The sequence below is a fragment of the Bos indicus genome, chromosome 18 (assembly GCF_029378745.1).
Source record: "Bos indicus isolate NIAB-ARS_2022 breed Sahiwal x Tharparkar chromosome 18, NIAB-ARS_B.indTharparkar_mat_pri_1.0, whole genome shotgun sequence".
Lineage (NCBI taxonomy): Eukaryota > Metazoa > Chordata > Mammalia > Artiodactyla > Bovidae > Bos > Bos indicus.
Genome location: NC_091777.1, coordinates 48,001,226 through 48,028,878, shown reverse-complemented (window position 1 = coordinate 48,028,878; position 27,653 = coordinate 48,001,226). Strand labels below are relative to the sequence as shown.

Genomic DNA, 27,653 nt, shown 5'->3' with positions numbered 1-27,653 from the left:
AAATCTCCGGGGCGCGGCATTTGGAGCTAACTGGTTCTAGCAGCAGTGGGGTCCACGAAGCCCGCCGGGAGTTGGTGAACTAGGTCTCCTAGCGTCCTGGCCGTCAGCCACAGCCTGCCCGGAGTTGGACTACATTTCCCAGAGCCACCGCGTCCCGAAGCGGCTTCATTTCCTTTTTTTTTCGCGTGATTTGGGGACGTCGCATGGGGAGAGGGCTGCGTCCCTGGAGGAGTTTGGCCTGGCTCCCGCAGGGCGGGCGAACCCGAAACCGGGCAGGGACTCCGGGCACCAGATCCTGGGCCCTGAACTGCACCCTCTATCGAGGTATGTCCGGAACGCCAGGGCGGAAACGCTCCGAGGAAGCGTCGTGGTGTGTGTGTGTGTGTGTGTGTGTGTGTCAGGCAACCTGGTATTGGTTACCGTATCGGCGAATGGGCGTGTACTACTGTGGTTTTGTGTGTAAGCGTTTGTGTGAGTGTGAGTTGTTTGTGACTCTGAGGATGTGGTAGTTCTGCTTTGACTGTATTCCTGACCGCTTGCTTCCCTGAGTGGAAATGTGCTTATGTGACAGTATAATTGTGTGTGGACCGTTTGTTCAAGACTGCGGCTTGCGACAGTGTTGTTGTGACAGGCTGTTTGGAAGTGCTTGTGTTACTTTGAGGTTGTGTGTGTGTTACTGGGGTTTGCCTGTGACTTTGAGGTGTTATGATCGTGTTTCTGTAACACGATGTTTGTGATTGCCTGTTTCCTTGAACTGGTACTTGGTTGTGTTTTTCTGACTATCTGATTGAATGACTGTGAAAAGAGTAAAAGTGTTGTTGTGAAAGGTTATTTTGGGCTTTGTGTGTCCCCAGCAGGGTGCTTGTATGTGCTTGAGTGATGTGTATGTTCGGTGTAGGATTGGATTTTCAGACTAGATGGTCAAACAGTGAAGTGTTAACTTGGTGATTGTGACTGGCTGTGAGACTGTGGAAATGTGATCGTGTGCGACTCTGTAAGTCATTTGTATGTTTCATAGCCTGTGACCTTATGGAAGTTTATCTGGATACAGAGGTAAAATTGCATCTTGGTATTTCTGGATTCATTCTGGGGCTGAGTCTGCCTGTGGATCAAGAATCCCATGTGGGTACCTCCCTGGTGATCCAGTAGCTAAGATGCCCTGCTTCGGATCCAGGGGGCCTGGGTTCCATCCCTGGTTTGGGAATTAGATCCCACATGCTGCAACTAAAGATCCTTCATGCTGCAACTAAGATCTGGAACAGCCAAATAAATAAATATTACAAAAAAAAAAAAAACACAAAGAATCCCATGTGGTCCTCTGAGGATGACTTCTTTCTCTTTTGATCACAGTGATTCATTTCCCCTCTTTTCACACATTGGCTGTGGTGCTTCATTTTTCATATTTATCCTTAGTTTGCTGTGGAATTTAAGATGTAACTTCCCTACTGCTTGCTGGTGCCCTCTCACCTTATAACCTTCAGGGTTTTGAATGCAGAAAAGTGACAGGAAGGAATAAGTCAGAAATTTGAACTCCTGATTCAAGAATATTAGTTATTTCTAAAGCACAGATTTTTGAGATGAGAATTTTAGAACTGATGGCACCTTCAAGACAGGTCACTGGGAAATGTAATGGAATTCCAGGAGTGGAAATACTTCCAGAGAGTGTTCTAGAAGAGTCAGTGAGAGACTTGGGAAATTGTATACTCCACTGCAGCTTGTCTCCAACAGACAGCTTTGAATTCAGAAACAGATTCTAGCCCAAGATGGCTGTGATCTTGGCCCTTCTTTCTAATACAGAAAGTGCAGAACTGTTCTAGTTTCCTTCTGATTTTCCTCTGTATTAAATGAGGGGTAGATTAATGGGGTGGGGGTTCTAATTTAGAGTATACCTTCAGAAAGGGCCAGTATCTCATGGTTCTTTTTTTTTCCCCCTCTGAGAGTAGCACCCAGAGGAAGGAAGAATGACTGTTGTACAGTCAGAAGCAAGCTTCAAGGTGTGTATATGTTTCCTCTTTGTTTCATGAAATGATTTTGTTTTTTCAGGACGTAAGAATCTTTTCTTTTTGAAATGTCCCACCTAAGCCTTCTCAAATGATGGAGGGGGCAGGCAATTTTCTGTAGACTGGGAGCAAGGAATTTATGTGCAGTTAATTGTGATAGATGCTTCCTGCTGCTGCTGCTGCTGCGTGGCTTTAGTCGTGTCCGACTCTGTGCGACCCCCACAGACGGCAGCCCACCAGGCTCCCCCGTCCCTGAGATTCTCCAGGCAAGAACACTGGAGTGGGTTGCCATTTCCTTCTCCAGTGCATGAAAGTGAAAAGTGAAAGTGAAGTCGCTCAGTCGTGTCCAACTCTAGCGACCCCATGGACTGCAGCCCACCAGGCTCCTCTGTCCATGGGATTTTCCAGGCAAAGTACTAGAGTGGGGTGCCATTTCCTTCTCCAGTGCATGAAAGTGAAAAGTGAAAGTGAAGTCGCTCAGTCGTGTCCGACTGTAGCGACCCCATGGACTGCAGCCCACCAGGCTCCTCGGTCCATGGGATTTTCCAGGCAAGAGTACTGGAGTGGGGTGCCATTGCCTTCTCTGTAGATGCTTCCTGCTACTGCTAAGTCACTTCAGTCGTGCCCGACTCTGTGCGACCCCATAGACGGCAGCCCACCAGGCTTTCCCATCCCTGGGATTCTCCAGGCAAGAACACTGGAGTGGGTTGCCATTTCCTTCTCCAGTGCATGAAAGTGAAAAGTGAAAGTGAAGTCGCTCAGTCGTGTCTGACTCCTAGCGACCCCATGGACTGCAGCCTACCAGGCTCCTCCGTCCATGGGATTTTCCAGGCAAGAGTACTGGAGTGGGATGCCATTGCCTTCTCCCAGATGCTTCCTAGTAGTGGTTAAATTGAGGAAGAAGGACCTTGAGATCCATAAATTTCAAAAGGAAGAGCTCTGTTGTGTTATTTCTGACATAGCAGCATTCTGTTTTAACTTTTTTTTTTTTTTCAGAGATACACAAAAGTGTAATGAACTATCACATGCCCACCTTAAAAGTTATCACTTGGTAATCTTATTTCAGTTATTCTGCCTTCAGTTCATAATCCCTCCTAATTTGCCTTTGGATTTCTTCTTTGTCGTTATGGGGTTATTTAGCAACACTTTATTTAGTTTTCAAACATAAGAAAAAGAAGAAAACAAAAGAAAAAAAAGAAAAAGAAAAAGATCATTTTAAGGATCTTCCAGATGTTTTTCTGCTACTGATTTCTAATTTCATTCCATTATGTTCAGAGAATACACTTCATATGACTTGAATCGTTTTAAATTTATGAACATTTATTTTATGACCCAGAACGTGTGGGCTCTCCTATAAATGTTTGGTGTGCACTGAAAAGACTGTATTCTGCCACTGTTGGGCGGAATGTTCTGTGAATACTTGCTAAGACTGTTGGATTGGTAGTGTTTAAATCTTCTGTGTGCTGTACTCAGTCGCTTCAGTTGTGTCCAACTCTTTGCATCCCTATGGACCTGAGCCTGCCAGGCTCCTCTGTCCATGGGATTCTCCAGGCAAGAATACTGGAGTGGGTTGCCATGCCCTCCTCCAGGGGATCTTCCCAACCCAGGGATCAAACCCACATCTCCTGCATTGCATTCTTTACCCCTGAGCCACCAAGAAAGCCCCCTTAAATCTTCTGTACTCTTATTGAGTGAGTTGGATTTACCTTTCTTTGTAATTTCTATCAGTTTGTTTCATTTATTTGGAGGCTGTATTATTAGTTACATAAATATTTCAGACTATATGTCCAGATGTTGAATTGACCCCTTTATCATTCTGAAATGGTTTCCTCTGGTAATATTCTTTGCTTGAACATTTAATTTATCTGATATTTAATATAGCCACTTCAGCTGTTTTTCATTAATGTTAGCATGGTATATCTTTTTCTGTGTTGTTACTGTGCAGGTGCTAAGTTGTGTCTGAGTCTTTGAGACCCCATGGACTGCAGCATGCTAGGCCTCCCTGTCCTTCACTATCTCCTGGAGTTTGCTCAGATTCATGTCCATTGAATCGGTGATGCTATCTAGCCATCTCGCCCTCTGCCGCCCGCTTCTCCTTTTGCCTTCAGTCTTTCCCAGCATTAGGGTCTTTTCCAGTGAGTTGGCTCTTCACATCAGGTGGCCAAAGTATTGGAGCTTCAGCGTCAGTCCTTCCAATGAATATTCATGGTTGATTTCCTTAGGATTGACTATTTGATCTCCTTACAGTCCAAGGGACTCTCAAGAGTCTTCTCCAGCATAGTTCCCCAAAGGCATCAGTTCTTTGGCACTCAGCTTTCTTTAAGGTCCAGTCTTTTTCTGTACTTTTAACCTATTTGTGTTCTGATAAAGTACATTTCTTGTAGGCAGCAGTTCGTTGGATCTTGTGTTTTTATCCAGTTTAACAATATCCATTTTTTAATTGGAGTGTTTTTACTATTTGTATTTAGTGTGGTTAATGGTACAGTTTGGGTCAAATCTATCATCTTGCCATTTATATTTGTTTCATCTGTTCTTTCTTTTTCCATTTTTTTCTGCTTCCTTTTGGATTGAGAGGAAGAGTTTCAAAATAACAAGGCCAACATTTTTGCTAATCTTATAAATACAGAAAACAGCCCAGACTTCATGTAGTTCAATAGGACATAACCCACTAAAGGATCTGTAATCAAATTCTATGTTTTTAAAGTCACCTATAATAACCTTTCTTATAGGTAAACCATCAACTTGAGAGACACAGGCTCCTTTGTTTCACCTTGCTTTCTACTTTTAGGGATTGTCTTCTCACCACTTTGATTTAATTTTGTTTTAAAATCACATAAAATATTTACATATTTCTAAAATCAAAACTATAGAACAAGGTGAATTTAGAGAAGTCTAGCATCCATTCCTGTCCCTTTCACCTTGTCTCTTCCCTCTGTAGATAACTCCCTGTACTTGCCTTTATTCTTCTACTTTTCTTTCAAGTGATATATATGTATGAGTGCACGTGTTTGTATGTATCTGAAGTAGTGAATAACATTTGGTTGTTTCCTTTATATGATGTTAGCAGCCATTGATAATCTTTCCTTTAGAATCCATTATTTTATCAGAAGTTACAGAATATTATTTAATTCTATAATTTCTTCTGCATTTATTAGCTGGGATACTTCTACAAAGGGAACCATCCTCTCATCAGTGTCTTAGTTACTCTGAAGTATAGCTTATGCAAAAAAAGTAGAATAGGGAATTCCCTGATGGTCCCGTGTTAGCACTCGGTGATCTCACTGCCCAGGCCCAGGGTTAGTCCCTGGTGGGAGAACTAAAATATGGCAAAAAAAAAATAGGATGAGAGCTTAATTTTACATCTCATTATTTTTCAGTGTCTTTCAAAATTTATCCTATGTTTTTCTTTTAAATTACCATTAAGAACTTGTTGATTCAAATATGTTTGGTATGTTCAGTCTGTAGCAGTTATTCTTATTAAAACTTAAATTATCTTTTACCAGTGGGATCTTCTTTACTACTTTACTACTTGTGACTTGGCTCTTTTTGAATTCCTTATGATGGCTTTTGGAGTCTTCGGTAGATTCCAAACTTTCTGGTGTGACAGGATGTTCTAAGCCCATATTTTCCTGTGTTAAATATGAAATCAGCCACTTCTATATGGAGCTGTGGTTCCTTTTAGTGGTAAACTGTTTTAAAAAGCCACAATTAGGGTGATAGTTTTCATTGCTTCTGGTTGTTATTGCTTGTAGGTTTTTTTGTTTTTTTTTTGCTTGTAGGTTTTTATAGAGCTGGTTACATATGTATTTTTTAGAAGGAGAAAAATAGATCCTGAGTTTATACTGATATTTCCAATGAATTTAAAGGTTATAGTTTTTCTTAATTTTTACATTTGTATCTCTTTTTGTACTCTGGAAATCTTTATTCTTAATAACATTAAGATAACTACATATTTGCTTCATTTTCATTGATATTTGTGTACCTGATGTTATTATTTCAGAATGTAAATATTTTAGAATAAGAATGCCAATATAATTAATAACAGTATAGCTGCTGAAAAACAGTTTATATTTATTTTGTCTGTAGGTTATATTGCACTAGGAATCTAATGTCAAATGTATATATTTTAAAGTTCCTTGAAATAAACACTTCCTTTCTGTGTTTACCCTGCTAGTATTATGAACAGATAAGTTTGTTTCAATTTGCTTTTGGTTCTTAGGGGTTTTTTTTCCAGTTGGATTTAATTTTGTCTTATATGAAACACAGTTCCAAAGTCAAATGGAGTCTATTTGATATTACCTTACAATTTTTTGTGTGTCTGTGTTAATGAGAGATATTGAACTATAATTTTTTTCTTGTAATATTTTTGTCAAGTTTGGTATTATGGGTTTTTTGCCTCAAAATGTAAAAAAGAATGTTTACTCTTTTTCCTACTTTCTGAAAAAGTTTATGCAAGAATAGTACTATATCAGCCTTAAATGTTGGTAGAATTTACTGGTGAAGTCATCTGGGTCCTCTCTGTGGACAGGGTGTTTTGTTTTTTACTGAAAATTCAATTTCTCTAATATCTGTGGGGCAGTTTCTTTTTTGTTTCTTCTTCTGTGACTTTTAATAATTTGTCTTTTAAGGTATTTGTCCATATCATTCATGTTGTCAAGTTTATTGGCATAGAGTTGTGTCATCCTTTTAATGCCTGTGAAGTCTGTAGTGTATTCTCCATATTGGTAATTTCTTTTTCTCCATAGACTTGCTAGAAGCTTATCAATTGTATTAATCTTTTGAAAGAACACATTTTTTACTTTGTTGATTCCCTGTCAATCCATTTTGGATTTTAATGGATCCATTTTGAATCCATTGTGGATTTTGTGTTTATTTCTTTATTTCTTTTCCTCTTACTTTGAGCTTCATTTGTTCTTTTCCAGCTCCTGAATGTGGGAACCTAAATCACTGATGGGATCTCTCTCTTTTTACCTATCATTTAAAGCTATAAAATTTCCTTTAAATACTGGTTTTGCTACAGCCCACAAAATTTGGTAATTTGCAGCTTGTGGAATCTTAATTCCCTGACCTGAGATTGAATCCATGCCCCCTGCAAGAGAACTGTGGAGTCCTAACCACTGGACTTCCAGGGAAGTTCCAATAAGTTGTGTTTTCATAGTCATTCAGTTCAATCTATTTTCTAATCTCCTGTGATTTCTTCTTATGGGTTATTTAGAAGTATGTTTAATTTGCAGATATTTGAAGTTCCTACTAAAACTCTTATTGTTATTTCTAATTTAATTGTGTGTGAACCAAGACCAGAAAATATACTCTGAATGACTCACACTTAAAATATTTTTAGTACTTTGGTTGTGGTTATCCTAAGGGAGTTGCAGTCCAGGATTCAGGCCCCCTCGCCAGTCATGCTCTTAATGCACATCTGCCTTTCTAACCCAAGTGCCTCCATTATAATCTCTCTCGCCTCCATTATAATCTCTCTCTCTTTTTAAAGAGTACATTTATTTTACCTATTTGGTTGCTGCTGTGCACAGGTTTTCTCTAGTTTCAGAGAGCTGTAGTTGTGGCGCTGTGCTTAGTTGCTCTGTGGCATGTGGGAATCTTCCCAGACCAGGGATTGAACCTTTGTCCTGTGCACGGGCGGGCAGATTTTTATCCACTGTACCACCAGGGAAGTCCTTCAATACCTCTTTATCAGGTACCTCTGCCAAGAGTTCCTTATCATGGATAGGGAGGCAAACCTTGATACTTTGTCTCCACTGTGACTTGGTACTCAATACTCTTCTGCTCCTAGCCCTTCCTCTATCTCCCTCTCCATGAAATGGGAGGGGCCTCTTTTTTTGGTACTCCTTTGACAGTGAGATGATTCCACGCATCTATATTTATCCTTCTGACCCTCTTTACGTGCTGTTTCGTGGGGGAAAATGGATCAGTAGGGGAGTCAGCACTTTCTCTTGGCTAGCCTCTTGCTTATACTAGCTGATTAGTAAGTGATTAAAGATTAAGGGCTTGACTGGTACTTTATTTTGGCTGTTGTCTTCATCAGCTTTTCTAACAACTGGCAGCTCAGCTCACTCTAGCACATCTCAGCTTTTGACAGTTGAGTGTGATGTTCTTGACAGTTGGGTATGATAGCAATTATATCACAGTGCTTGATAGTTTTGAATAAATCCTCTATATTGTTACTAATTTTTAAAAATTTTTGTTGTATCATTTACTGAGAGAAAGATGTTAAAATTTCCAAATCTGATTGTGGATTTGTCTATTTCTTTTAGTTCTGTCAAGTTTTGCTTTCAGTATTTGATATTTTTTTGTTAAGTCTCTACACATTTAGGATGGCTATGTTTTCTTGATAAATTTATCATTTATTTCCAGTATTACTCTTTGTCTTGAAATCTATTTTGCCTTATATTAATATGAGTATATAAGCTTTCTTTTTTTTTTAATTTTATTTTATTTTTAAACTTTACAATATTGTATTAGTATTGCCAAATATCAAAATGAATCTGCCACAGGTATACCTGTGTTCCCCATCCTGAACCCTCCTCCCTCCTCCCTCCCCATACCCTCCCTCTGGGTCGTCCCAGTGCACCAGCCCCAAGCATCCTTATACTTAGCGTTTGTATGATATATATTTCTCCATTTAACTTTTAACCTATCTGTGTCTTTGTATTTAAAGTGTGTTTCTTATAGACAGCATATAGTTGGAATTTGCTTTTTGTCTTGTTTTGATATTGTCCTTTTATTGAAATAATTGGATTATTTACCTTTAAGGTAAGTAAAATTTAGTTTAAACCTGCCATGAATGGGAGCATCCACATAGGTCTTTTAAGAAAAACTTGGCACTGTTTGGAGTTTAATTAGTTCACTTAAATTTGTATCTTTAGCTCTGTGATGCATTTTTAATTGTGATTTTCATTTCACCTGAATTCTCTTTTATTGTTATGATGGGCATAGTTACCTATTGCAGCTGGAAGAAGTGGAGTTTCTAATTATTTGTTGAGCACCTGTATCAGTGATTCTCTGTAGAGGCAGTGACTTTCTGCAGGGATGTTTTAGAAATATAACTGGGTGCTTGTCAATGTTAAGATAACTGAACTGAGGTTGAAGGCTTCTGGCTTTTGAAAGACTGAAGCAAACCATGAATCTAGATCGTAGGTTTGACAGCTTTTCTGTATAGGGCTAGACGGTACATATTTTAGGCTTAATGGGCCATATGGTCTCTTGCAACTCTCAACTCTGCCATTATAGTGTGGAAACCACCAAAGACAGTATATAAATGAATGAGTATAGAGTATAGATGTATTTCAGTAAAGCTTTATTTTAAAAGATAGTTGGTGGGCAATAGTTTGTCCAACTTCTTGATCTAGATGTCCTGCAGTACACAACAAAAAAATTGTTCAGTGACCCGCAAAATGAGGACCACAGCTGCGGGCGGGGTGGAATGTGTTTTTTATTATTTGGGTCTAGAATCTCTCACATACTTTTCAAATTGTTCAACTTTGCTCTTTTACTATTAATTGCATAGTTTTACTATTAGCTAAATCTTCCAGGAATGCTATCATGGTTTGATAAAAGATTGTACTTTGTTTTATTCAGAAATTTACTGAGTTTTTAAAAACTGTTTTAAAAAGTTACAGCACTGGTGGCAACGCTGCTTGTGATATTTGACTTGCCAGTTAGCTCATACTTGTAGAAGTCTCTATTTGTAGTTAATGCGTTTCCTTGATTCTACAGACACAGACACACAGACACACACACATATGGCCTTTATTTTAAAATGTCAGCTGTAAGTGATGTCAACGACATGTTTTCTGTGGTTGTAAGCATAAGTGTTTAACTGTTTGTGCCTTCTGTGTTGTTGTGTATGATCATTAACATATTAAAATGTAACAGGTGGGTATTCTCTCTTCTTTTTGGTATGAATGAGTGAAGTCGCTCACTCATGTCCAAGTCTTTGTGACCCCATGGACTATAACCTACCAGGCTCCTCTGTCCATGGGATTTTCCAGGCAAGAGTACTGGAGTGGGTTGCCATTTCCTGTACTGTATATAAATGTGTCTTATTGCCTACAAGTTTCATTTTAGAAACAGAGAAGTTGTAAATATTTTCTTTTGTATATTGAGAGAGCATTGAGTTTGACCAGGGTAACAGCCATCACCTACCTCTTTCACCCCTGCTTAGTGTGTATTTTGTGGATAGTAGAAAGAGACAGGAAGAGGTAAACAACAAAGATAACTCTGACTTATCCATATGGAGCTTTGTACAAAGCATGGGCTCATGGTTTTGTTTTTCCCTCCCCAGCACTACCTTTTCCAGACTGTGCTTCTCTAAAATAGGAATCTAGAAGATGATCAATCATGTCTCACAGCTCTAAAAACCATGGCTCAGGTAAACCAGTACCCTCTTTAAATAATCACTTTTTTACAGAGTATGTGCATGTTTGTATTGCTTATTCTGAAAACTTCCTTCCTGACTCACCGCACTCAGAAATGTGCTTTCTGGTTTGTTCCGTTGTTATAAGTGATAGTGTTTTCCCTAAGTATGCCTTTCTAGTCTAGTTTATACTCACATGCTTAGGCAAAAATCCAATGAGCATCTTTGACTGGGAGCACTGATATAACAAAAGCAGAGACACAGAGATGTTTACACACCACACAGGAGAAAACTTTGAAATTCTCTTTAGACCTAAGTTTCCTGGTTAGACAAGGTAGGATTTGCTGTTTACTGGGCTTAGTGTCCGTACATAGCAAGACCTCATGCTTTGTGAGCTTTTAAGATTATCAGCATAATTAGGGATTGAATACAGAGGGATCAGGGATCTACCCTGGGAATCCTTGATTGACCAAGTACCAATAACATGGATCATTTCGAGATTCAGCATGTTGGGCTAATCTTGAATGTGTAAGTTTAGATTATCCATGCCACCTTTCTGTTGCTTGGAATAAGGAAAAAGGTGAGTTTTTTAAGTGATGAATAGCAACAAGAAAGATCATTATTCATATGATGATGCTATTGAGAATTATAAACTCCCAAAAGTAAGAAATGCTTACAAGGTTTTTATATAACCTAAAGTATTTAAAGATGCACACTTACTAAGTTAGATATAGTCATTATATGGAGCTATTGTATAGCCTATTTTAAGTATTTATTAAATCGTTGGTAATAGGAAAATGCTTATGATGTAATGTTCTTTTTTTTTTGATGTAATGTTCTGATATTAATATAATGAACCTGAGGTTTCAGTAAATTCTTTCATTTTATACAAATCTTATAGAGATTTTATAAGATTTTACAGAAATATTTACCAAGTGTTTTTCTTTCTTAAATGGAGAAGAAAGAGAAACTCGCATTTATTGAGCATGTATGTATGGTATATAAGATACATATTATACAGGGTACTTTGTGTGCTATTTCTTTTAATTGGGATGTTGCATTTACTTTATGAATTTCCAGATTTATGTGTATAATGAGATATTCTATATGCAGCAACATAGATGGATAATCTATCTACAGCGACAAGCATAAAAAGAAACCTGAGAAGCACCCATTTGTTTAGTGTCTCATCCATGTAAAAGACTGCCCAGCCAAATTGCTCGGTTCCCTTCTTTGTAGAGAGCTCTCTCCATCATCTCCCCTTCCATTGAAAAAGTATTTTCTTTATTTTCACAACTACTATTATGTTTCTGTTTCAGAGATCAGTGATGTTCAGGGATGTTGCCATTGACTTCTCTCAGGAAGAGTGGGATTGCCTGGACTCAGCTCAAAGGGATTTGTATAGAGATGTGATGTTGGAGAACTATAGTAACTTAGTTTCACTAGGTAAGAACATCTACCCCTAGTATTTCAGGATCTATCTTTGGAATGGCTGTTTTCGTTTCCATTATTTCAAGGTTGTTTTTAAGTAATTAACTGCATTTTGTATTATTCTCAAAGGGATAGTTTTAAATTGCTAGAAGTAGAATGGATAGTTTCATTCAGTTCAGTTCAGTCGCTCAGTTGTGTCCGACACTTTGCGACCCCATGGACTGCAGCATGCCAGGCCTCCCTGTCCATCACCAACTCCTGGAGTTTACTCAAACTCATGTCCATCATGTCAGTGATGCCATCCAACCATCTCATCTTCTGTCGTCCTCTTCTCCTCCTGCTTTCAATCATTCCCAGCATCAGGGTCTTTTCCAGTGAGTCAGCTCTTCGCGTCAGGTGGCCAAAGTATTGGAGTTTCAGCTACAGCATCAGTCCTTCCAATGAATATTCAGGACTGATTTCCTTTAGGATGGTCTGGTTGGATCTCCTTGCAGTCCAAGGGACTCTCAAGAGCCTTCTCCAACACCACAGTTCAGAAGCATCAGTTCTTCGGCGCTCAGCTTTCTTCACAGTCCAACTCTCAAATCCATACATGACGACTGGAAAAACCATTGCCTTGACTAGACAGACCTTTGTTGGCAAAGTAATGTCTCTTCTTTTTAATATGGTGTCTAGGTTGGTCATAACTTTTCTTCCAAGGACCATGAGTCTTTTAATTTCATGGCTGCAGTTACCATCAGCAGTGATTTTTGGAGCCCCCAAGAATAAAGTCAGCCACTGTTTCCACTGTTTCCCCATCTAATTGCCATGAAGTGATGGGACCGGATGCCATGATCTTCGTTTTCTGAATGTTGAGCTTTAAGCCAACTTTTTCACTCTCCTCTTTCATGTTCATCAAGAGGCTCTTTACATCTTCTTCACTTTCTACCATAAGGGTGGTGTTATCTGCATATCTGAGGTTATTGATATTTCTCCCAGCAATCTTGACTCCAGCTTGTGCTTCAATGAGCCCAGAGTTTCTCGTGATGTACTCTGCATGTAAGTTAAATAAGCAGGGTGACAATATACATCCTTGACGTACTCCTTTTCCTATTTGGAACCAGTCTGTTGTTCCATGTCCAGTTCTAACTGTTGCTTCCTGACCTGCATACAGGTTTCTCAAGAGGCAGGTCAGGTGGTCTGGTATTTTCATCTCTTTCAGAATTTTCCACAGTTTGTGGTGATCTACACAGTGAAAGGTTTTGGCATAGTCAGTAAAGCAGAAGTAGATGTTTTTCTGGAACTCTCTTGCTTTTTTGATGATCCAGCAGATGTTGGCAATTTGATCTCTGGTTCCTCTGCCTTTTCTAAATCCATCTTGAACATCTGGAAGTTCATCGTTCACGTATTGTTGAAGCCTGGCTTGGAGAATTTTGAGCATTACTTTACTAGCGTGTGAGATGAGTGCAGTTGTGCGGTAGCTTGAGCATTCTTTGGCATTGCCTTTCTTTGGGATTGGAATGAAAACTGACCTTTTCCAGTCCTGTAGCCACTGCTCAGTTTTCCAAATTTGCTGACATATTGAGTGCAGCACTTTCACAGCATCATCTTTTAGGATTTGAAATAGCTCAACTGGAATTCCATCACCTTCACTAGCTTTGCTTATAGTGATGCTTTCTAAGGCCCACTTGACTTCACATTCCAGGATGTCTGGCTCTAGGTGAGTGATCACACCATCGTGATTATCTGGGTCATGAAGATCTTTTTTGTATAGTTCTTCTGTGTATTCTTGCCACCTCTTCTTAATATCTTCTGCTTCTGTTAGGTCCATACCATTTCTGTCCTTTATTGAACCCATCTTTGCATGAATCGTTCCCTTGGTATATAATTTTCTTGAAGAGATCTCTAGTCTTTCCCATTCTATTGTTTTCCTCTATTTCTTTGCATTGATTACTGAGAAAGGCTTTCTTATCTCTCCTTGCCATTCTTTGGAACTCTGCATTCAAGTGAGTTGGAACTCTGCATTCAAGTGAGTATATCTTTCCTTTTCTCCTTTGCTTTTCGCTTCTCTTTTCACAGCTATTTATAAGGCCTCCTCAGACGGCCAGTTTGCTTTTTTGGATTTCTTTTTCTTGGGGATGGTCTTGATCGCTGTCTCCTGTACAATGCCATGAACCTCCATCCATAGTTCATTGGGTACATTTATCTCCTCTATCCTTTAAATATAATTGCTTATCGTCCTTCTGTCTTCCCTCCTGTCTTCCTTGATGATCAGGGGAGAGAAATGAATTCTGGGACACTTGTGGTATTGCCAGAAAAAGCAAGCTATGATTCATTGTTAGAATTTAGATCTACCAAAGCAACTCTAAATATTTTTTAAATAGGTGCAGAAATGTATGGTTTTTCTGACAACAGAAGAGCTTATAATTAATATAGTGAGACAGAGGATCAATGTATTTTACTAACTATTCAAGTAAACACAGTTCATTACAAAAAAATTCTCTTATTTGTGTTGTGTAGTTGAATATCATATTTTAAGAACTGCGTATTTTACAAAGAATGAATATGCTAGAACTGCCTTTTATTGGAAATTAGCTCAGGAAGAACCTGTGATTGTCGAAGAAAGTTGATTTTTTTTCCTATAGCAAAATAAGGAACAGAGCCTATATCAATGAGAACTTTAATAAGTGATTTTCCTACCTAAATAATGACTTTAGTCCTTGGACTCTTCAAGTCACTAGCATATAATTGTCTCTTGCTTCTTCCCTCCCCTTCTCCCGCCCCATAACAACCCTTTTATATAAATTTGAGGGTCAGTTACTTTCCAGACTTTTCTGTATTTAGATTTATTGCCTCCATTTAAAAAACTATGTTTGTTTATTCAAAATATATTTATTTATTGGGAAGACTATTCTCTGCCAATGATTGTAGTAGGCACTGGAGAAATAATGATCTAAACAAGAATCCTATTCTGCTGAAACTTACATTCTTGTGGGAGAAATACAAAAAAATAAGGAAATAAAAATATGTATGTGTGTGCATGTATGTGTACATACATTTATTTAATAAATATAGCAATTGCAGGTAGCAATAAAGAATATGAATAAAGATAAAGTAGAATAGGCAAATAACTAAATGGCAAATGGAGGGGTGCATTATTTTAGGTAGATTTTGGAAAAACCTCTCTAAGAAAGTAATACTTGAAGAAAGACTTTACCTGAATAAGGGCATGAGTCAGGGGGAACAGTATTCCAAGTAGATGGAGTAAATAGTAAGTATAAAGGGCTTGGGGCGGGCATTAACTTTGTAGGAAAAATAGGAAAACATTTTATCTAAAGAAAAGTGAATGACAGAGTAATAAGAAATGTAGTTAAAGAATAGAAAAAAAAGAGTTGACATTTTATTCTCTAAGGTGATGCCCTCTGAATCCTGGCCGAAGCAAATGCATATTGTCTCTGAAGCAAAGTAAGAGGGCTTTAAAATTCTCACAAATTAAGATCAACAAAAGATGAGCTCACAAATATCATCAAACTCACAAGGAAACAGGTCACAGGTGAGTGATAGATAATCTAAGGAAACAACAGATTATGTGGCAAATGATTTCACATATTGGAATTTTTAAATGTAAGTATAAACTAGTGGTGAAATATTCAAAGAAATAAACTGAATCACAAAAATGACAAGCAATAAAAGGTTTTTATAAAGGAACAGATTTGGAGGAGAACCAAATTGATTATTTCTAAAGGTTCTGTTTAGTTCTTTTAAAAAATATTAATAATCATTCTAAGATTGATAATTTGACTGCATGGAAATTATTCTCTTTATAAAAAGACATAAAAGATAAGCCTTGAATTTGGTGAAGATACTTGCAATGCATATTCAGAAGAATTAAATTAGTATGTGGAATATAAAAATCTTCTATAGATGGTTAAGAAAAAGGTAAAAGACATTTATAGACAGTTCAAGGAAAAGGGAATGCAAATAGCCAATAATCATGAAAAACTTTAACCTCATTAGCAGTCCAGAAATGCAAATTAAAACCAGTGAGATAATTGTTTCATACACACTAGATTGGCAGAAATTAAGAAGTATGACAGTATCAAGCGTTTACAACTATTTAAGGCAGAAGTATTATATACTTCATTATTCACAATAGCAAAAAAATGGAAATGACCCAAATGTCTGTCAGCTGAATGGATGAATAAAACTGATATATCCTTATAATGGAATATTAGTCAGCAATTAAAAAAGAATGAAGTTGTGATACATACAACATGGATGAACCTTGAAAATATGCTAAATGAAAGAAGCCAGACACAAAGACTATTTATATGATTCCCTTTAAATGAAATGTCCACAATAGACAAATCCATGGAGAAAGAAAGTGTATTAGTGGTTGCCCAGCCCTGGGGTGGGGGCTGGGAGGTGAGGGTGGATAGAAAAGTGAAAATGGGGGAGTTGAAAATTGCTGCTAATCGATATGGGGTTTCTTATTGAAGTGATAAAAATGTTATAAAATTTGATTGTGATGATTGTTGCACACACAACTCTGTGAATATAGTAAAAGCTGTTGAGTTGCATGTATGCTAAATGAATGAACTGTAGGTATATGAATTATACATGAGTAGATCTGTTTCTTTTAAGAGTTCTATACCTTACTGACATTGGTATCAATTGGCATAACCACTTTGGAAAAATATTTAGAAATTATTTCCAAACTTATATACACTTTGGAAATAGCAGGGTTCCTTTTAAAATTTCAGGTCCAAAGCCACACCCCAGACCAATTAAATCAATGAATACAGGACACTGATATTATTTTTTTGAAGGTTCCTTAGGTTCAAATAAATGTTCTGACATGTTTGGTGGCTACTGTAATATGATATTATCTGAGAATTTATATTTTAAATTTAACTGTTATTGTCAATATGAATATGTTTGGATTTATTTCTCTCCTGTTTTAATGCTTTAGGTTTACTCTTTTTTTTTTTTTTTTTTTGAGTGTGTGGCATGCAAGGTCTTAGTTTTCCAGCAGGGATTAAACCTGTGCCTTCTACAGTGAGAGCACAGAGTTTTAACCACTGAACTACCAGGGAATTCCCTTGGCTTACTCTCTTGATCTTCTTTGATTCCTTTTAAAATCTTTCCTTAATTGGGATGGGTAGAGTTATTTTTTTTAGGTCCATTTCCTCCCTTGTTTAGTTTGGAAGACATATACCATTTATATGCTCTTACTGGTTATCTTTAATTTTTTTATCACATGCACTTTATTCATTTTAATGCAGTGCAGTTTTGTAGTTTTCAGTAATTGTAATATTTGAAAAATTTTACATTTTAATGGAAGTTAAATATTTTACTAGATATTAACTGTTTTAATTAATAGTAAAACATAGTTATTCTTTCCACATATAATATTTGGTTTGAATACTGCTTTGCAGAGGTCTTGTGATAAACTATATGCCTCACTCTCATACCTAGGATTTCAGGGGCAACAATTAAAAACCACAGATATAAAGGATTGTTCAGTTCAGTTCAGTTGCTCAGTTGTGTCCGACTCTTTGCGACCCCATGAACCACAGCATGCCAGGCCTCCCTGTCCATCACCAATTCCTGGAGTTTACCAAAACTCATGTCCATCAAGTCGGTGATGCTATGCAACCATCTCATCCTCTGTCGTTCCCTTCTCCTTACACCTTCAATCTTTCCCAGTATCAGGGTCTTTTCAAATGAGTCAGCTCTTCACATGAGGTGGCCAAAATATTGGAGTTTCAGCTTCAACATCAGTCCTTCCAATGAACATCCAGGACTGATTTCCTTTAGGATGGACTGGTTGGATCTCCTTGCAGTCCAAGGGACTCTCAAGAGTCTTCTCCAACACCACAGTTCAAACCATCAGTTCTTCGGCGCTCAGCTTTCTTTACGTCCAACTCTCACATCCATACATGACCACTGGAAAAACCATAGCCTTGACTATACAGACCTTTGTTGACAAAGTGATGTCTCTGCTTTTTAATATGCTGTCTAGGTTGGTCATAACTTTCCTTCCAAGAAGTAAGTGTCTTTTAATTTCACGAGTGCAGTCACCATCAGCAGTGATTTTGGAGCCAAAAAAAATAAAGTCAGCCACTGTTTCCCCATCTGATTGCCATGAAGTGATGGGACCAGATGCCATGATCTTCGTTTTCTGAATGTTGAGCTTTAAGCCAACTTTTTCACTCTCCTCTTTCATGTTCATCAAGAGGCTCTTTATTTCTTCTTCACTTTCTGCCATAAGGGTGGTATCATCTGCATATCTGAGGTTATTCATATTTCTCCCAGCAATCTTGATTCCAGCTTGTGCTTCAACTAGCCCAGCATTTCTCGTGATGTACTCTGCATATAAGTTAAATAAGCAGGGTGACAATATACATCCTTGACGTACTCCTTTTCCTATTTGGAACCAGTCTGTTGTTCCATGTCCAGTTCTAACTGTTGCATCCTGACCTGCATACAGATTTCTCAAGAGGCAGATCAGGTGGTCTGGTATTTCCATCTCTTTCAGAATTTTCCACAGTTTGTGGTGATCCACACAGTCAAAGGCTTTGGCAAAGTTAGTAAAGCAGAAATAGATGTTTTTCTGGAACTCTTGCTTTTTTGATGATCCAACAAATGTTGGCAATTTGATCTCTGGTTCCTCTGCCTTTTCTAAATCCATCTTGAACATCTGGAAGTTAACTGTTCACATATTGTTGAAGCCTGGCTTGGAGAATTTTGAGTATTACTTTACTAGCATGTGAAATGAGTGCAATTGTGCGGTAGCTGGAGCATTCTTTGGCATTGCCTTTCTTTGGGATTGGAATGAAAACTGACCTTTTCCAGTCCTGTGGCCACTGCTGAGTTTTCCAAATTTGCTAGCATATGGAGTGCAGCACTTTAAAAGCATCATCTTTTAGGATTTTAAATAGCTCAACTGGAATTCCATCACCTCCACTGGCTTTGTTTGTAGTGATACTTCCTAAGGCCCACTTGACTTCACATTCCAGGATGTGTGGCTCTAAGTGAGTGATCACACCATCGTGATTATCTGGGTCATGAAGATCTTTTTCGTATAGTTCTTCTGTGTATTCTTGCCACCTCTTCTTAATATCTTCTGCTTCTGTTAGGTCCATACCATTTCTGTCCTTTATTGAGCCCATCTTTGCATGAAATGTTCCCTTGGTATCTCTAATTTTCTTGAAGAGATCTCTAGTCTTTCCCATTCTGTTGTTTTCCTCTATTTCTTTGCATTGATCGCTGAGGATGGCTTTCTTATCTCTCCTTTCTATTCTTTGGAACTCAGCCTTCAAATGGATACATCTTTCCTTTTCTCCTTTGCTTTTCACTTCTCTTCTTTTCACAGCTATTTGTAAGGCCTCCCCAGACAGCCATTTTGCTTTTTTGCATTTCTTTTTCTTCAGGATGGTCTTGATCCCTGTCTCCTGTATAATGTCACGAACCTCTGTCCATAGTTCATCAGGCACTCTTGTCTATCAGATCTAGTTCCTTAAATCTATTTCTCACTTCTACTGTATAATCATAAGGGATTTGATTTAGGTCAAACCTGAATGGTAGTGGTTTTCCCCAGTTTCTTCAATTTCAGTCTGAATTTGGCAATAAGGAGTTCATGATGTGAGCCACAGTCAGCTCCTAGTCTTGTTTTTGCTGACTGTATAGAGCTTCTCCATCTTTGGCTGCAAAGAATGTAGTCAGTCTGATTTCGGTGTTGACCATCTGGTGATGTCCATGTGTAGAGTCTTCTCTTGTGTTGTTGGAAGAGGGTGTTTGCTATCTACCTTGAAATGAATTGGTGGCTGCTGTGGCAGTGAGTAGAGATTTATAAAAAGATGTGAAATTGACATGTCTATGTCAAATACACATTTCATTTTCACAAAATTCTTATCAGGATTGTACCAGCAGTGTGTGACTGTACTCTTTTTCTACACTTTGATGAACATTGGATAATCATTACATTAAAATACGTGTCAATTTGTAGATAAAAATTTGAATGACATGAGTTTAAATATTTTAGGAGTATTTCTGTCTATTTTGGTCATTTAATCATTACTACTATTGTTTGTGTCACTTAAAAAACACATCCTTAAGAAAGGTGACAGTATCTCCCTTCTCCCAGGACAATAAAGAATGTTAGAATACTTTCATTTTGATTAATCTTTCCAATCTGATATGTTATTTTTGACTAATATTTTAATTGTTTCCTTTAACCCCCCACAGTGGGCATTAATTTTGTTTTATAGTGGTAGTATTTGGTTGTAGATTTATTTGCATGATTATCTTTTTATTTGCACACTGTTCCTCTTCCATCATACCTTCCTATTGGGATTGAAATACATTAGGCAAGACCAATTATTAGTAAATACTCTTCATTTTATATTTTTTGCTTCACCTTTATTTTTACCTGATGATTTAAGTGGGTATAGAATTCTATGCTGACAATTATTTTTTTCTCAGTGCTCTGAAGATATTATTCCACTGTCTTCTGGCTTCTATTGTTGCTCTTGAGAAGTCTGCCATCTGTCTCATTGTTGTTCCTTTTGTAAGTAATCTGTATTTTCTCTGTTTTAAGATATTTTCTTAAGATCTTAATATAATTGATTATATTGTTTTCTTTATTTCTAGAACTTTGTTATTTTCCCTCTCCTTTAGATGTTTTCATTTCTTCTATATTTCCTCTCGTTTTGATTTTATATTTTCATATATTTCAAGCATTTATATTACATGTATCATTCAGTAATTACAGTTCCTGGGAAACCAGTCTAATTCTTCAGTTTCTTGCAAGCATGGGGGCTCTTGTGTAATGATAAATTATCCATAGCACTTTTTCTTCATTTGATAGAGATTCTAGGGCAAGATAAAAATGTTCCTTGTCATTTTCCTTTGAGGTCAGATGGATCTTTTTCCTTTCTCTTTTTCCTTTCCTTTCTCTGTAGGCCTTGGACAGTTCTGATTTTGTGAAGAGAAGCAGTGCCAATCCTTGACCTTTTTGTCTCTTGGGTTTTTTCTATACCGTTAAGATACAGACATTTAGGCAAGTGAAGTCAGCAAATGTCCCAAGGGTAGCTGTGACTTCAGAGCTAACCTCTGGCTTCTGATGATCTCTTCATTTTGCCCCCTTTGGATCTGCTTTACTTTTTTTTTTTTTTTTTCTTTTTTGAGGACTTCCCTGGTGGCTCAGACGGTAAAGCGTCTGTCTACAATGCGGGAGACCTGGGTTTGATCCCTGGGTCGGGAAGATCCCCTGGAGAAGGAAATGGCAATCCACTCCAGTACTATTGCCTGGAAAATCCCATGGACAGAGGAGCCTGGTAGGCTACAGTCCATGGGGTCGCAAAGAGTTGGACACGACTGAGTGACTTCACTTTCACTTTACTTTTTTTTAACTGTGGAATACTTGTAAAAGGAATACTTGTAATACTTTGTCATATATTACCTAGCATTTCTTGGTGTTTTGGGGAAATCTGACCACTGTTCATCTACTTGCAGTATTGAATCCTTCTACCTTTGAACATACTATATCTACTTTTCTTTTTATGTCCTCTATAAAGTTTCATTGCCTTTTTAAAAGATCTTGCACATTTTTTGGTAAGTAATTTCCTTAGTACTTCATAAATTTTGTTCATATTATAAATAGGAATATTTTGTTCTGTGAAAAAATTCATAGATATAAATACACATACATAGATAGAGTGAAATATTCATCTCTGTAAATTGATAATAACCTTACAGAAGTATCTAATAGTTTTTCAGTGGATCATTTTGGATTTCTAGGTTGATAATTTGCTCTCCGCATATAATGTATGATCCTTTTATTTTCTATATGTACCATTAAAAGAAAACTAATCAGTAGAAGGAGCTGAGTATTTGAGTATATCACATTTTGAAAACAGTTAGTTTTGTTTTTCAAACTAATTGGGGGTGCTTCTAATGTTTAATTTAAAAATTTTCTATTAAATATGTTTATGTAGGTTTCTGGTTAATACCCTTAATTAGGTTAAGGAAGAGCCATTTGGTCTTAGAGTCTTAAAATACATTTTCTGATGTTGAGCTATTTCTGTGTTTGTAGGATAAACCTTATTTGATAATGATGTATTAGTCCTTAAATACACAGCTAGATTCTCTGTTGCTAATATTTTACTTTTAAAAATTTACCTATGTTTGTTTGTGAAATTGGATTGGTTTTCCTGAGCTTTCTTTGTCCAGTTTTGTTACCTGAGTTCATTTAATTTTGTAAAATGACTTGGATGGATTTCTATATTTTTATATGTTCAAGAACAGTTATATATGATCTTGCCAATAATACTGTCAGTCATCAGTATCTATTGCCTTTTAGGAGCATAGACATTGAACTCAAATTTTAAATTCTAATGTGGTTATTGATATATATTCAGATTTTCTATCTTCATGGGTCATTTTAAAAATTATTTTCATCCATTTCAGCATTTTTTAATTTACTGTTTAGTTATATATAGTTTTTTTTGTCATAAGCACTTTTTAATTCCTTTGGATTTGGGGGATTTAAGGTCTTTTCTTTTCCAGTGTTTTGGCTTTGTGCCCAATCTGATTTTTTTCCTACATGTCAAAGTTCTGTATCATGTATTGGTGTTTGCAAATAATTAACTTGTAGTTTTGCTACCCATTTCTATTCTTTCTGCATTCTAGTTTACTTGTTTATTGATTTTTAGATAGCTAATTGTTTTATTTCTCTCTCTCCTTCTTGAGTTGAACCTTAATTCTCTTGTTTTTAGTTATTTCTTATTTTCTAATAAATGGAGTTAAGGCTATAAGTTTTCTGTGGTACATTAGCTGAATCTCATGGGATTTCCCACAAGGTTGCTCTTGGTATTTAGTTTTAAATTGTGGGTTTTGCTTTTCTGTCATTTTCCTTTTATGATAATCATTATATGGAAGTATCTTAATTACATTATATATTTTTTGCATGCTTTTGTAATTTCTAATTTTGTTGTAATGTGTTAACATGTCATCAGTTTTACCCATCTACCCATCTTATGTTCCAGTCTTCTCTGTCTTTATTTCTTGTCTGTTTATATTAGGTCCTAAAAGGGGGTAAGATACTGTTTCCTTCTACTTACACAACACTTTTGATCCTAGATGTGTGGATTTTCCCATACCAAACAATTCTCTAGTTCTTGGTGGACACCAACTGGGTATTCTAAAGTTTAACTCAGTTCTGACACTGACTCCCCAGAGTAGTACAGACACCACAAGTTAAGGACTCAGTCCAATAAGATTGACCACCACTTCAGATGACAATTCCAAGTTCCAAGTTGTCACAGGTACTTCTGACTGACTGGCTGTAAATCAGGGTTTCTCAGTGGCTATAAATCTCAGGTTCAATAATTTGCTAGAATGGTTCACAGATCTTAGAGAAACATTGACACTTAACAGTTTATTATAAAGGATACAACTCAGGAGCAGCTAAATGAAAGAAATGCGTAGTTTTTACTGTTTATGCTGGAATCAGCCTATCAATAATCAATACTGTGGCCAGACCAGCCCTTGTAGTTCTTATGATGATTGCAAGTATGTATCAGTAGTATGTATCAGGAAAACTTTAAGAAAATAGAAGTTTATTTACTTACAGGACCTGGAAATTACACAGCACATCTGAGGCCATACAGTGAGGTTATTAGGGAAGGGAGAATGCAGGAGAGAGAAAGAGAGCCAGCACACAGGCCTGTGTGAGCCTGGGGTTCTGCTTTAACTGGGATTGAGGATTTCACAGGCCCACTCATTAGTGAATTTAAAACGTGGAATTGGGAGTCTAAAGCGTGGGAAGATAAAAAACAAGTGGCCCAGTTTACTGAAATCAACTAAGGTCTCTAAAACAAAGGAGCTCACTGTGGGGATGCAGCCTGCCTCAGCCTGCCTCTACCTAGTTGTGTGGCTGGCAGCGTGTTTATTGGTGCAGACATGCTTGAAATGAATGCTTTGACAATCAAAGTTTAACTCATACTCTTGCATTACAGAAAAGAAAAAGAAAAAAAAAAAAAAAAACACACCAACTGTAAGGCTTATACCATAGGAAGGTATGGAGAAGAGTTGCAGAGCTTCCATACCCTCTCCAAGTATACCACTCTTTTAACACTTCAGTGTATTCACTGACTCAGAAGCTCTCTGAATCCCTTCTGTTAGGACTTTTCATGAAGGCTTCATTACATAGGCATGACTGATGAACTCACTGGTCATTTGTAATTAATTCAACTTCCAGGGGATCTTCCTGACCCAGGGATGGAGCCCACATCTCCTGCATTGGCAGGTGGGTTCTTTACCACTGGGCCATTAGGGAAGCTCCAGCAACACATTACTGTGGCATGAAATCAGTGTAGTGGTTTTTGACTCTGTGTGTGAGAGAAGATGGAGTGGAGAGGAAAAAGATGACTAAAATGGTGTAGTATAGAATAAAATAGAAAACAGAATAGGCATTGTTTTATAAAACCAAATATATATCAGGTTCTGATGTGAAAGGTAAGTAGTACACAATGTTTGGAAAACACTGAGGTTATTTCCTATGGATATTATTTCCATATATATTTTTTCATATACAGTCTTTTCTACTATGGAAGTTCTTTTGAAATGACAACAGAAATTTTCCTCTTACCTTTCAGACTTGCCCTCAAGGGGGGCAAACAAGCTCTTATCTCCAAAAAAAGACATTTATGAAACAGGATTATCCCAATGGGAAATGAGTGCCAGACTTGAAAACTGTGATCTTGAGAACTCTAGTTCCAGAGATTATTTGGAAGTCAAAGGCACATTGGAAAAGCAACAAGAAAATCAGGCATATTTCAGTCAAGGAATGATCATATATGACAACATGTCTATTTTCAACCAGCATGCTTATTTATCTCAACATCCCAGGTGTCATTCTACTGAGAAACCCTATAAATGTAAGGAATGTGGGAAGGCCTTTAGACGAGCCTCACACCTAACTCAACATCAGAGTATTCATACTGGTGAAAAACCCTATGAATGTAAGCAATGTGGGAAGGCCTTTAGTCGTGATTCACAGCTCAGTCTTCATCAGAGACTTCATACTGGTGAGAAACCCTATGCATGCAAGGAATGTGGGAAGGCCTTTACTCAGAGCTCCCAACTTATTTTACATCATAGAATTCATACTGGTGAAAAACCATATAAATGCGAAGAATGTGGGAAAGCCTTTATTCGAAGCTCACAACTCACCCGACATCAAAAAGTCCATACTGGGGAGAAACCTTATGAATGTAAAGAATGTGGGAAGGCCTTTACTCAGAACTCACAACTTACCCTGCACCAGAGACTTCATACTGGTGAGAAACTCTATGAATGTAAAGAATGTAGGAAGGTCTTTACACAACTCTCACAACTTATTCTTCATAAGAGAATTCATACTGGTGAAAAACCCTATGAATGTAAGGAATGTGGCAAAGCTTTTATTTGTGGCTCACAGCTTTCTCAACATCAGAAAATACATAATGGGGAAAAGCCATATGAATGTCAGGAGTGTGGAAAGGCCTTTATTCGTGGCTCATTACTTATGCAACATCAGAGGATTCATACTGGTGAAAAACCCTATAAATGTGAAGAATGTGGGAAGGCCTTTATCCGTGGCTCACAACTTACTCAACACCAGAGAATTCATACCAATGAGAAGCCCTATGAATGTAAGGAATGTGGAAAGACCTTTAGTCATGGCTCACAACTTACTCAACATCAGAGAATTCATACTGGTGAGAAACCCTATCAGTGTAAGGAATGTGGAAAGGCCTTTAATCGTGGCTCCCTCCTTACCCGACATCAAAGGATTCACACTGGTGAAAAACCCTATGAGTGTAAGGAATGTGGAAAGACCTTTAGTCGTGGCTCAGAACTTACTCAGCATGAGAGAATTCACACTGGTGAGAAACCTTATGAGTGTAAGGAATGTGGGAAGTCTTTTATTCGTGGCTCACAGCTTACACAACATCAGAGAATTCATACTGGTGAGAAGCCCTATGAATGTAAAGAATGTAGAATGGCCTTTACGCAGAGTTCACATCTTTCTCAGCATCAGAGACTTCATACTGGTGAGAAACCCTATGTATGTAATGAATGTGGGAAGGCCTTTGCTCGTGGCTTACTACTTATACAGCACCAGAGAATTCATACAGGTGAGAAACCGTATCAGTGCAAGGAATGTGGGAAGGCCTTCATTCGTGGTTCACAACTTACTCAACATCAACGAATTCACACTGGAGAAAAACCCTATGGATGCAAGGAATGTGGGAAGGCCTTTAGTCACGGTTCTCAACTTACTCTACATCAGAGAATCCATACTGGTGAGAAACCCTATGAATGCAAAGAGTGTAGAAAAGCCTTTACTCAAAGCTCACATCTTTCTCGACATCAGAGAGTTCATACTGGTGAGAAACCATATCAGTGTCGGGAATGTGGGAAGGCCTTTACTCGTGGTTCACAACTAACTCAACATCAAAGAATTCATATCAGTGAGAAATCTTTTGCATATAAGGAATGTGGGATAGACTTCAGTCATGACTCACAAGTTTATATATGAATTACCTGATGCTTGTAATTAATATAGAGAGCCTTCTCTGGTCATTAATTCATTATTATCAAAGAATTCTTAAAATGTGAACATGTAAACACATGTGCTTCATAAAGTTCAGAATCAGTGAATTTGTATGGGGGAAAGATAATGCTAATGTAATCCATGTAGAAAAACCTGTCATTACTGGAAACCTACTCAAATTTAACAAATTATAATAGACAATAATTCTGTTCATGTAAATGTAGGAAGACTTTTAGCCATAGACATATGTCTTTTTCAAAATTATCTGACTCTTTCAGTTGCTTTCCTTTGTGACGTTTAACATGATAATTAACTGCTGCTTTGGTTTACTCAGTTATCAGATAGACCTAAGAAGAATACCTTCCTTATAAGATTCTCAGAAGTATTATATAAGTTATTAAATGTAAGGTTCTTAGACCAGTGCCTTCAACATAGCATTTTACAAATATTAGCTATCATTATTACTCGTGTTATTTTAGAGAATTTGCACGAGAAGACATTTATGAGTATAATGAATATTGAGAAATCTTTCATTAGCCCTGAACCTTGATTATTTGAGAGGAGGGCACTGTATGCTGTAATGAATATGAGAATGCTTTCATTCACATCTTGTCCCATATGCTGTAAGAGGAAATTCATAATGAGAAAAAGAACCCTGTAGATTTAATCAGTGAATCGTTGAAGAGATTTGAATTGTAACAAAGTCCAAAAGCTCTTATTTTCTGCCATCTCTGACCACTAGGTACGAGTGTTACTTAGAAAGGAAAAAAAAAAATGGATAGCCAAAATAAATCTTTCTACTAAGAAATTTTTAAAAATTTGAATGCACAGCTTTTGAGTTAAACTAAAAAAACTGATATTATAGGCTATTTTGCAATTAAAAATGATGTGAATCTGTATCAGAGACTATATTTCCCTACCCCAAATTCATTCTTTTTTCTTCAGTAATAGAATTCTTGGCTGAAAAACTTTCTCAGCCTCCCTTGAAGATCTATAAGCTGGAAGAAGTGTTTGTATGAATAGAACATTTAAGAAATAATTTCCTTTTTTGCACTTTTTTGTTTCACTGCCTACAATGTGGATATTTAAATCTGCAGCTCTGGCAATTCTGTAGGAACTTTGAGAATGGTATCTGAGTATTAAGGATGATGGAACAGGATTACAGAACATGTCTCCACTTACGTTGATTTTATGGAACAGCCATACCATTTTGGGTCTGCCTGCCTTCTGTATTTCTTTATATAAAATTAAACTTGTTTGTTGA

The 27,653-nt window shown here is 37.3% G+C and overlaps 1 protein-coding gene across 5 annotated transcripts; it reads left to right on the top strand.

Moving 5' to 3' along the window:
* Positions 1–27,653, top strand: LOC109572344 (zinc finger protein 420). Of its 5 annotated transcripts, XM_070772014.1 has the most exons (5): positions 1–324; positions 1,944–1,994; positions 10,303–10,389; positions 11,694–11,820; positions 24,447–27,653. In XM_070772014.1, exons 3-5 carry the CDS (start codon positions 10,381–10,383, stop codon positions 26,372–26,374), a joined length of 2,064 nt encoding a protein of 687 aa, XP_070628115.1. In that variant the 5' UTR covers positions 1–324; positions 1,944–1,994; positions 10,303–10,380; the 3' UTR covers positions 26,375–27,653. The 5 variants fall into 5 exon arrangements, with proteins under 5 accessions (XP_070628115.1, XP_070628116.1, XP_070628120.1 ...); XM_070772015.1 differs by lacking the exon at positions 1,944–1,994; XM_070772019.1 differs by lacking the exons at positions 1–324; positions 1,944–1,994; positions 10,303–10,389; positions 11,694–11,820 and adding exons at positions 15,206–15,337; positions 20,272–20,356.

Coding starts and splice junctions, on each gene's coding strand:
- LOC109572344 (XM_070772015.1), top strand. Junction 11,821..24,446: donor TAGTAACTTAGTTTCACTAG/GTAAGAACATCT, acceptor CTTACCTTTCAG/ACTTGCCCTCAAGGGGGGCA.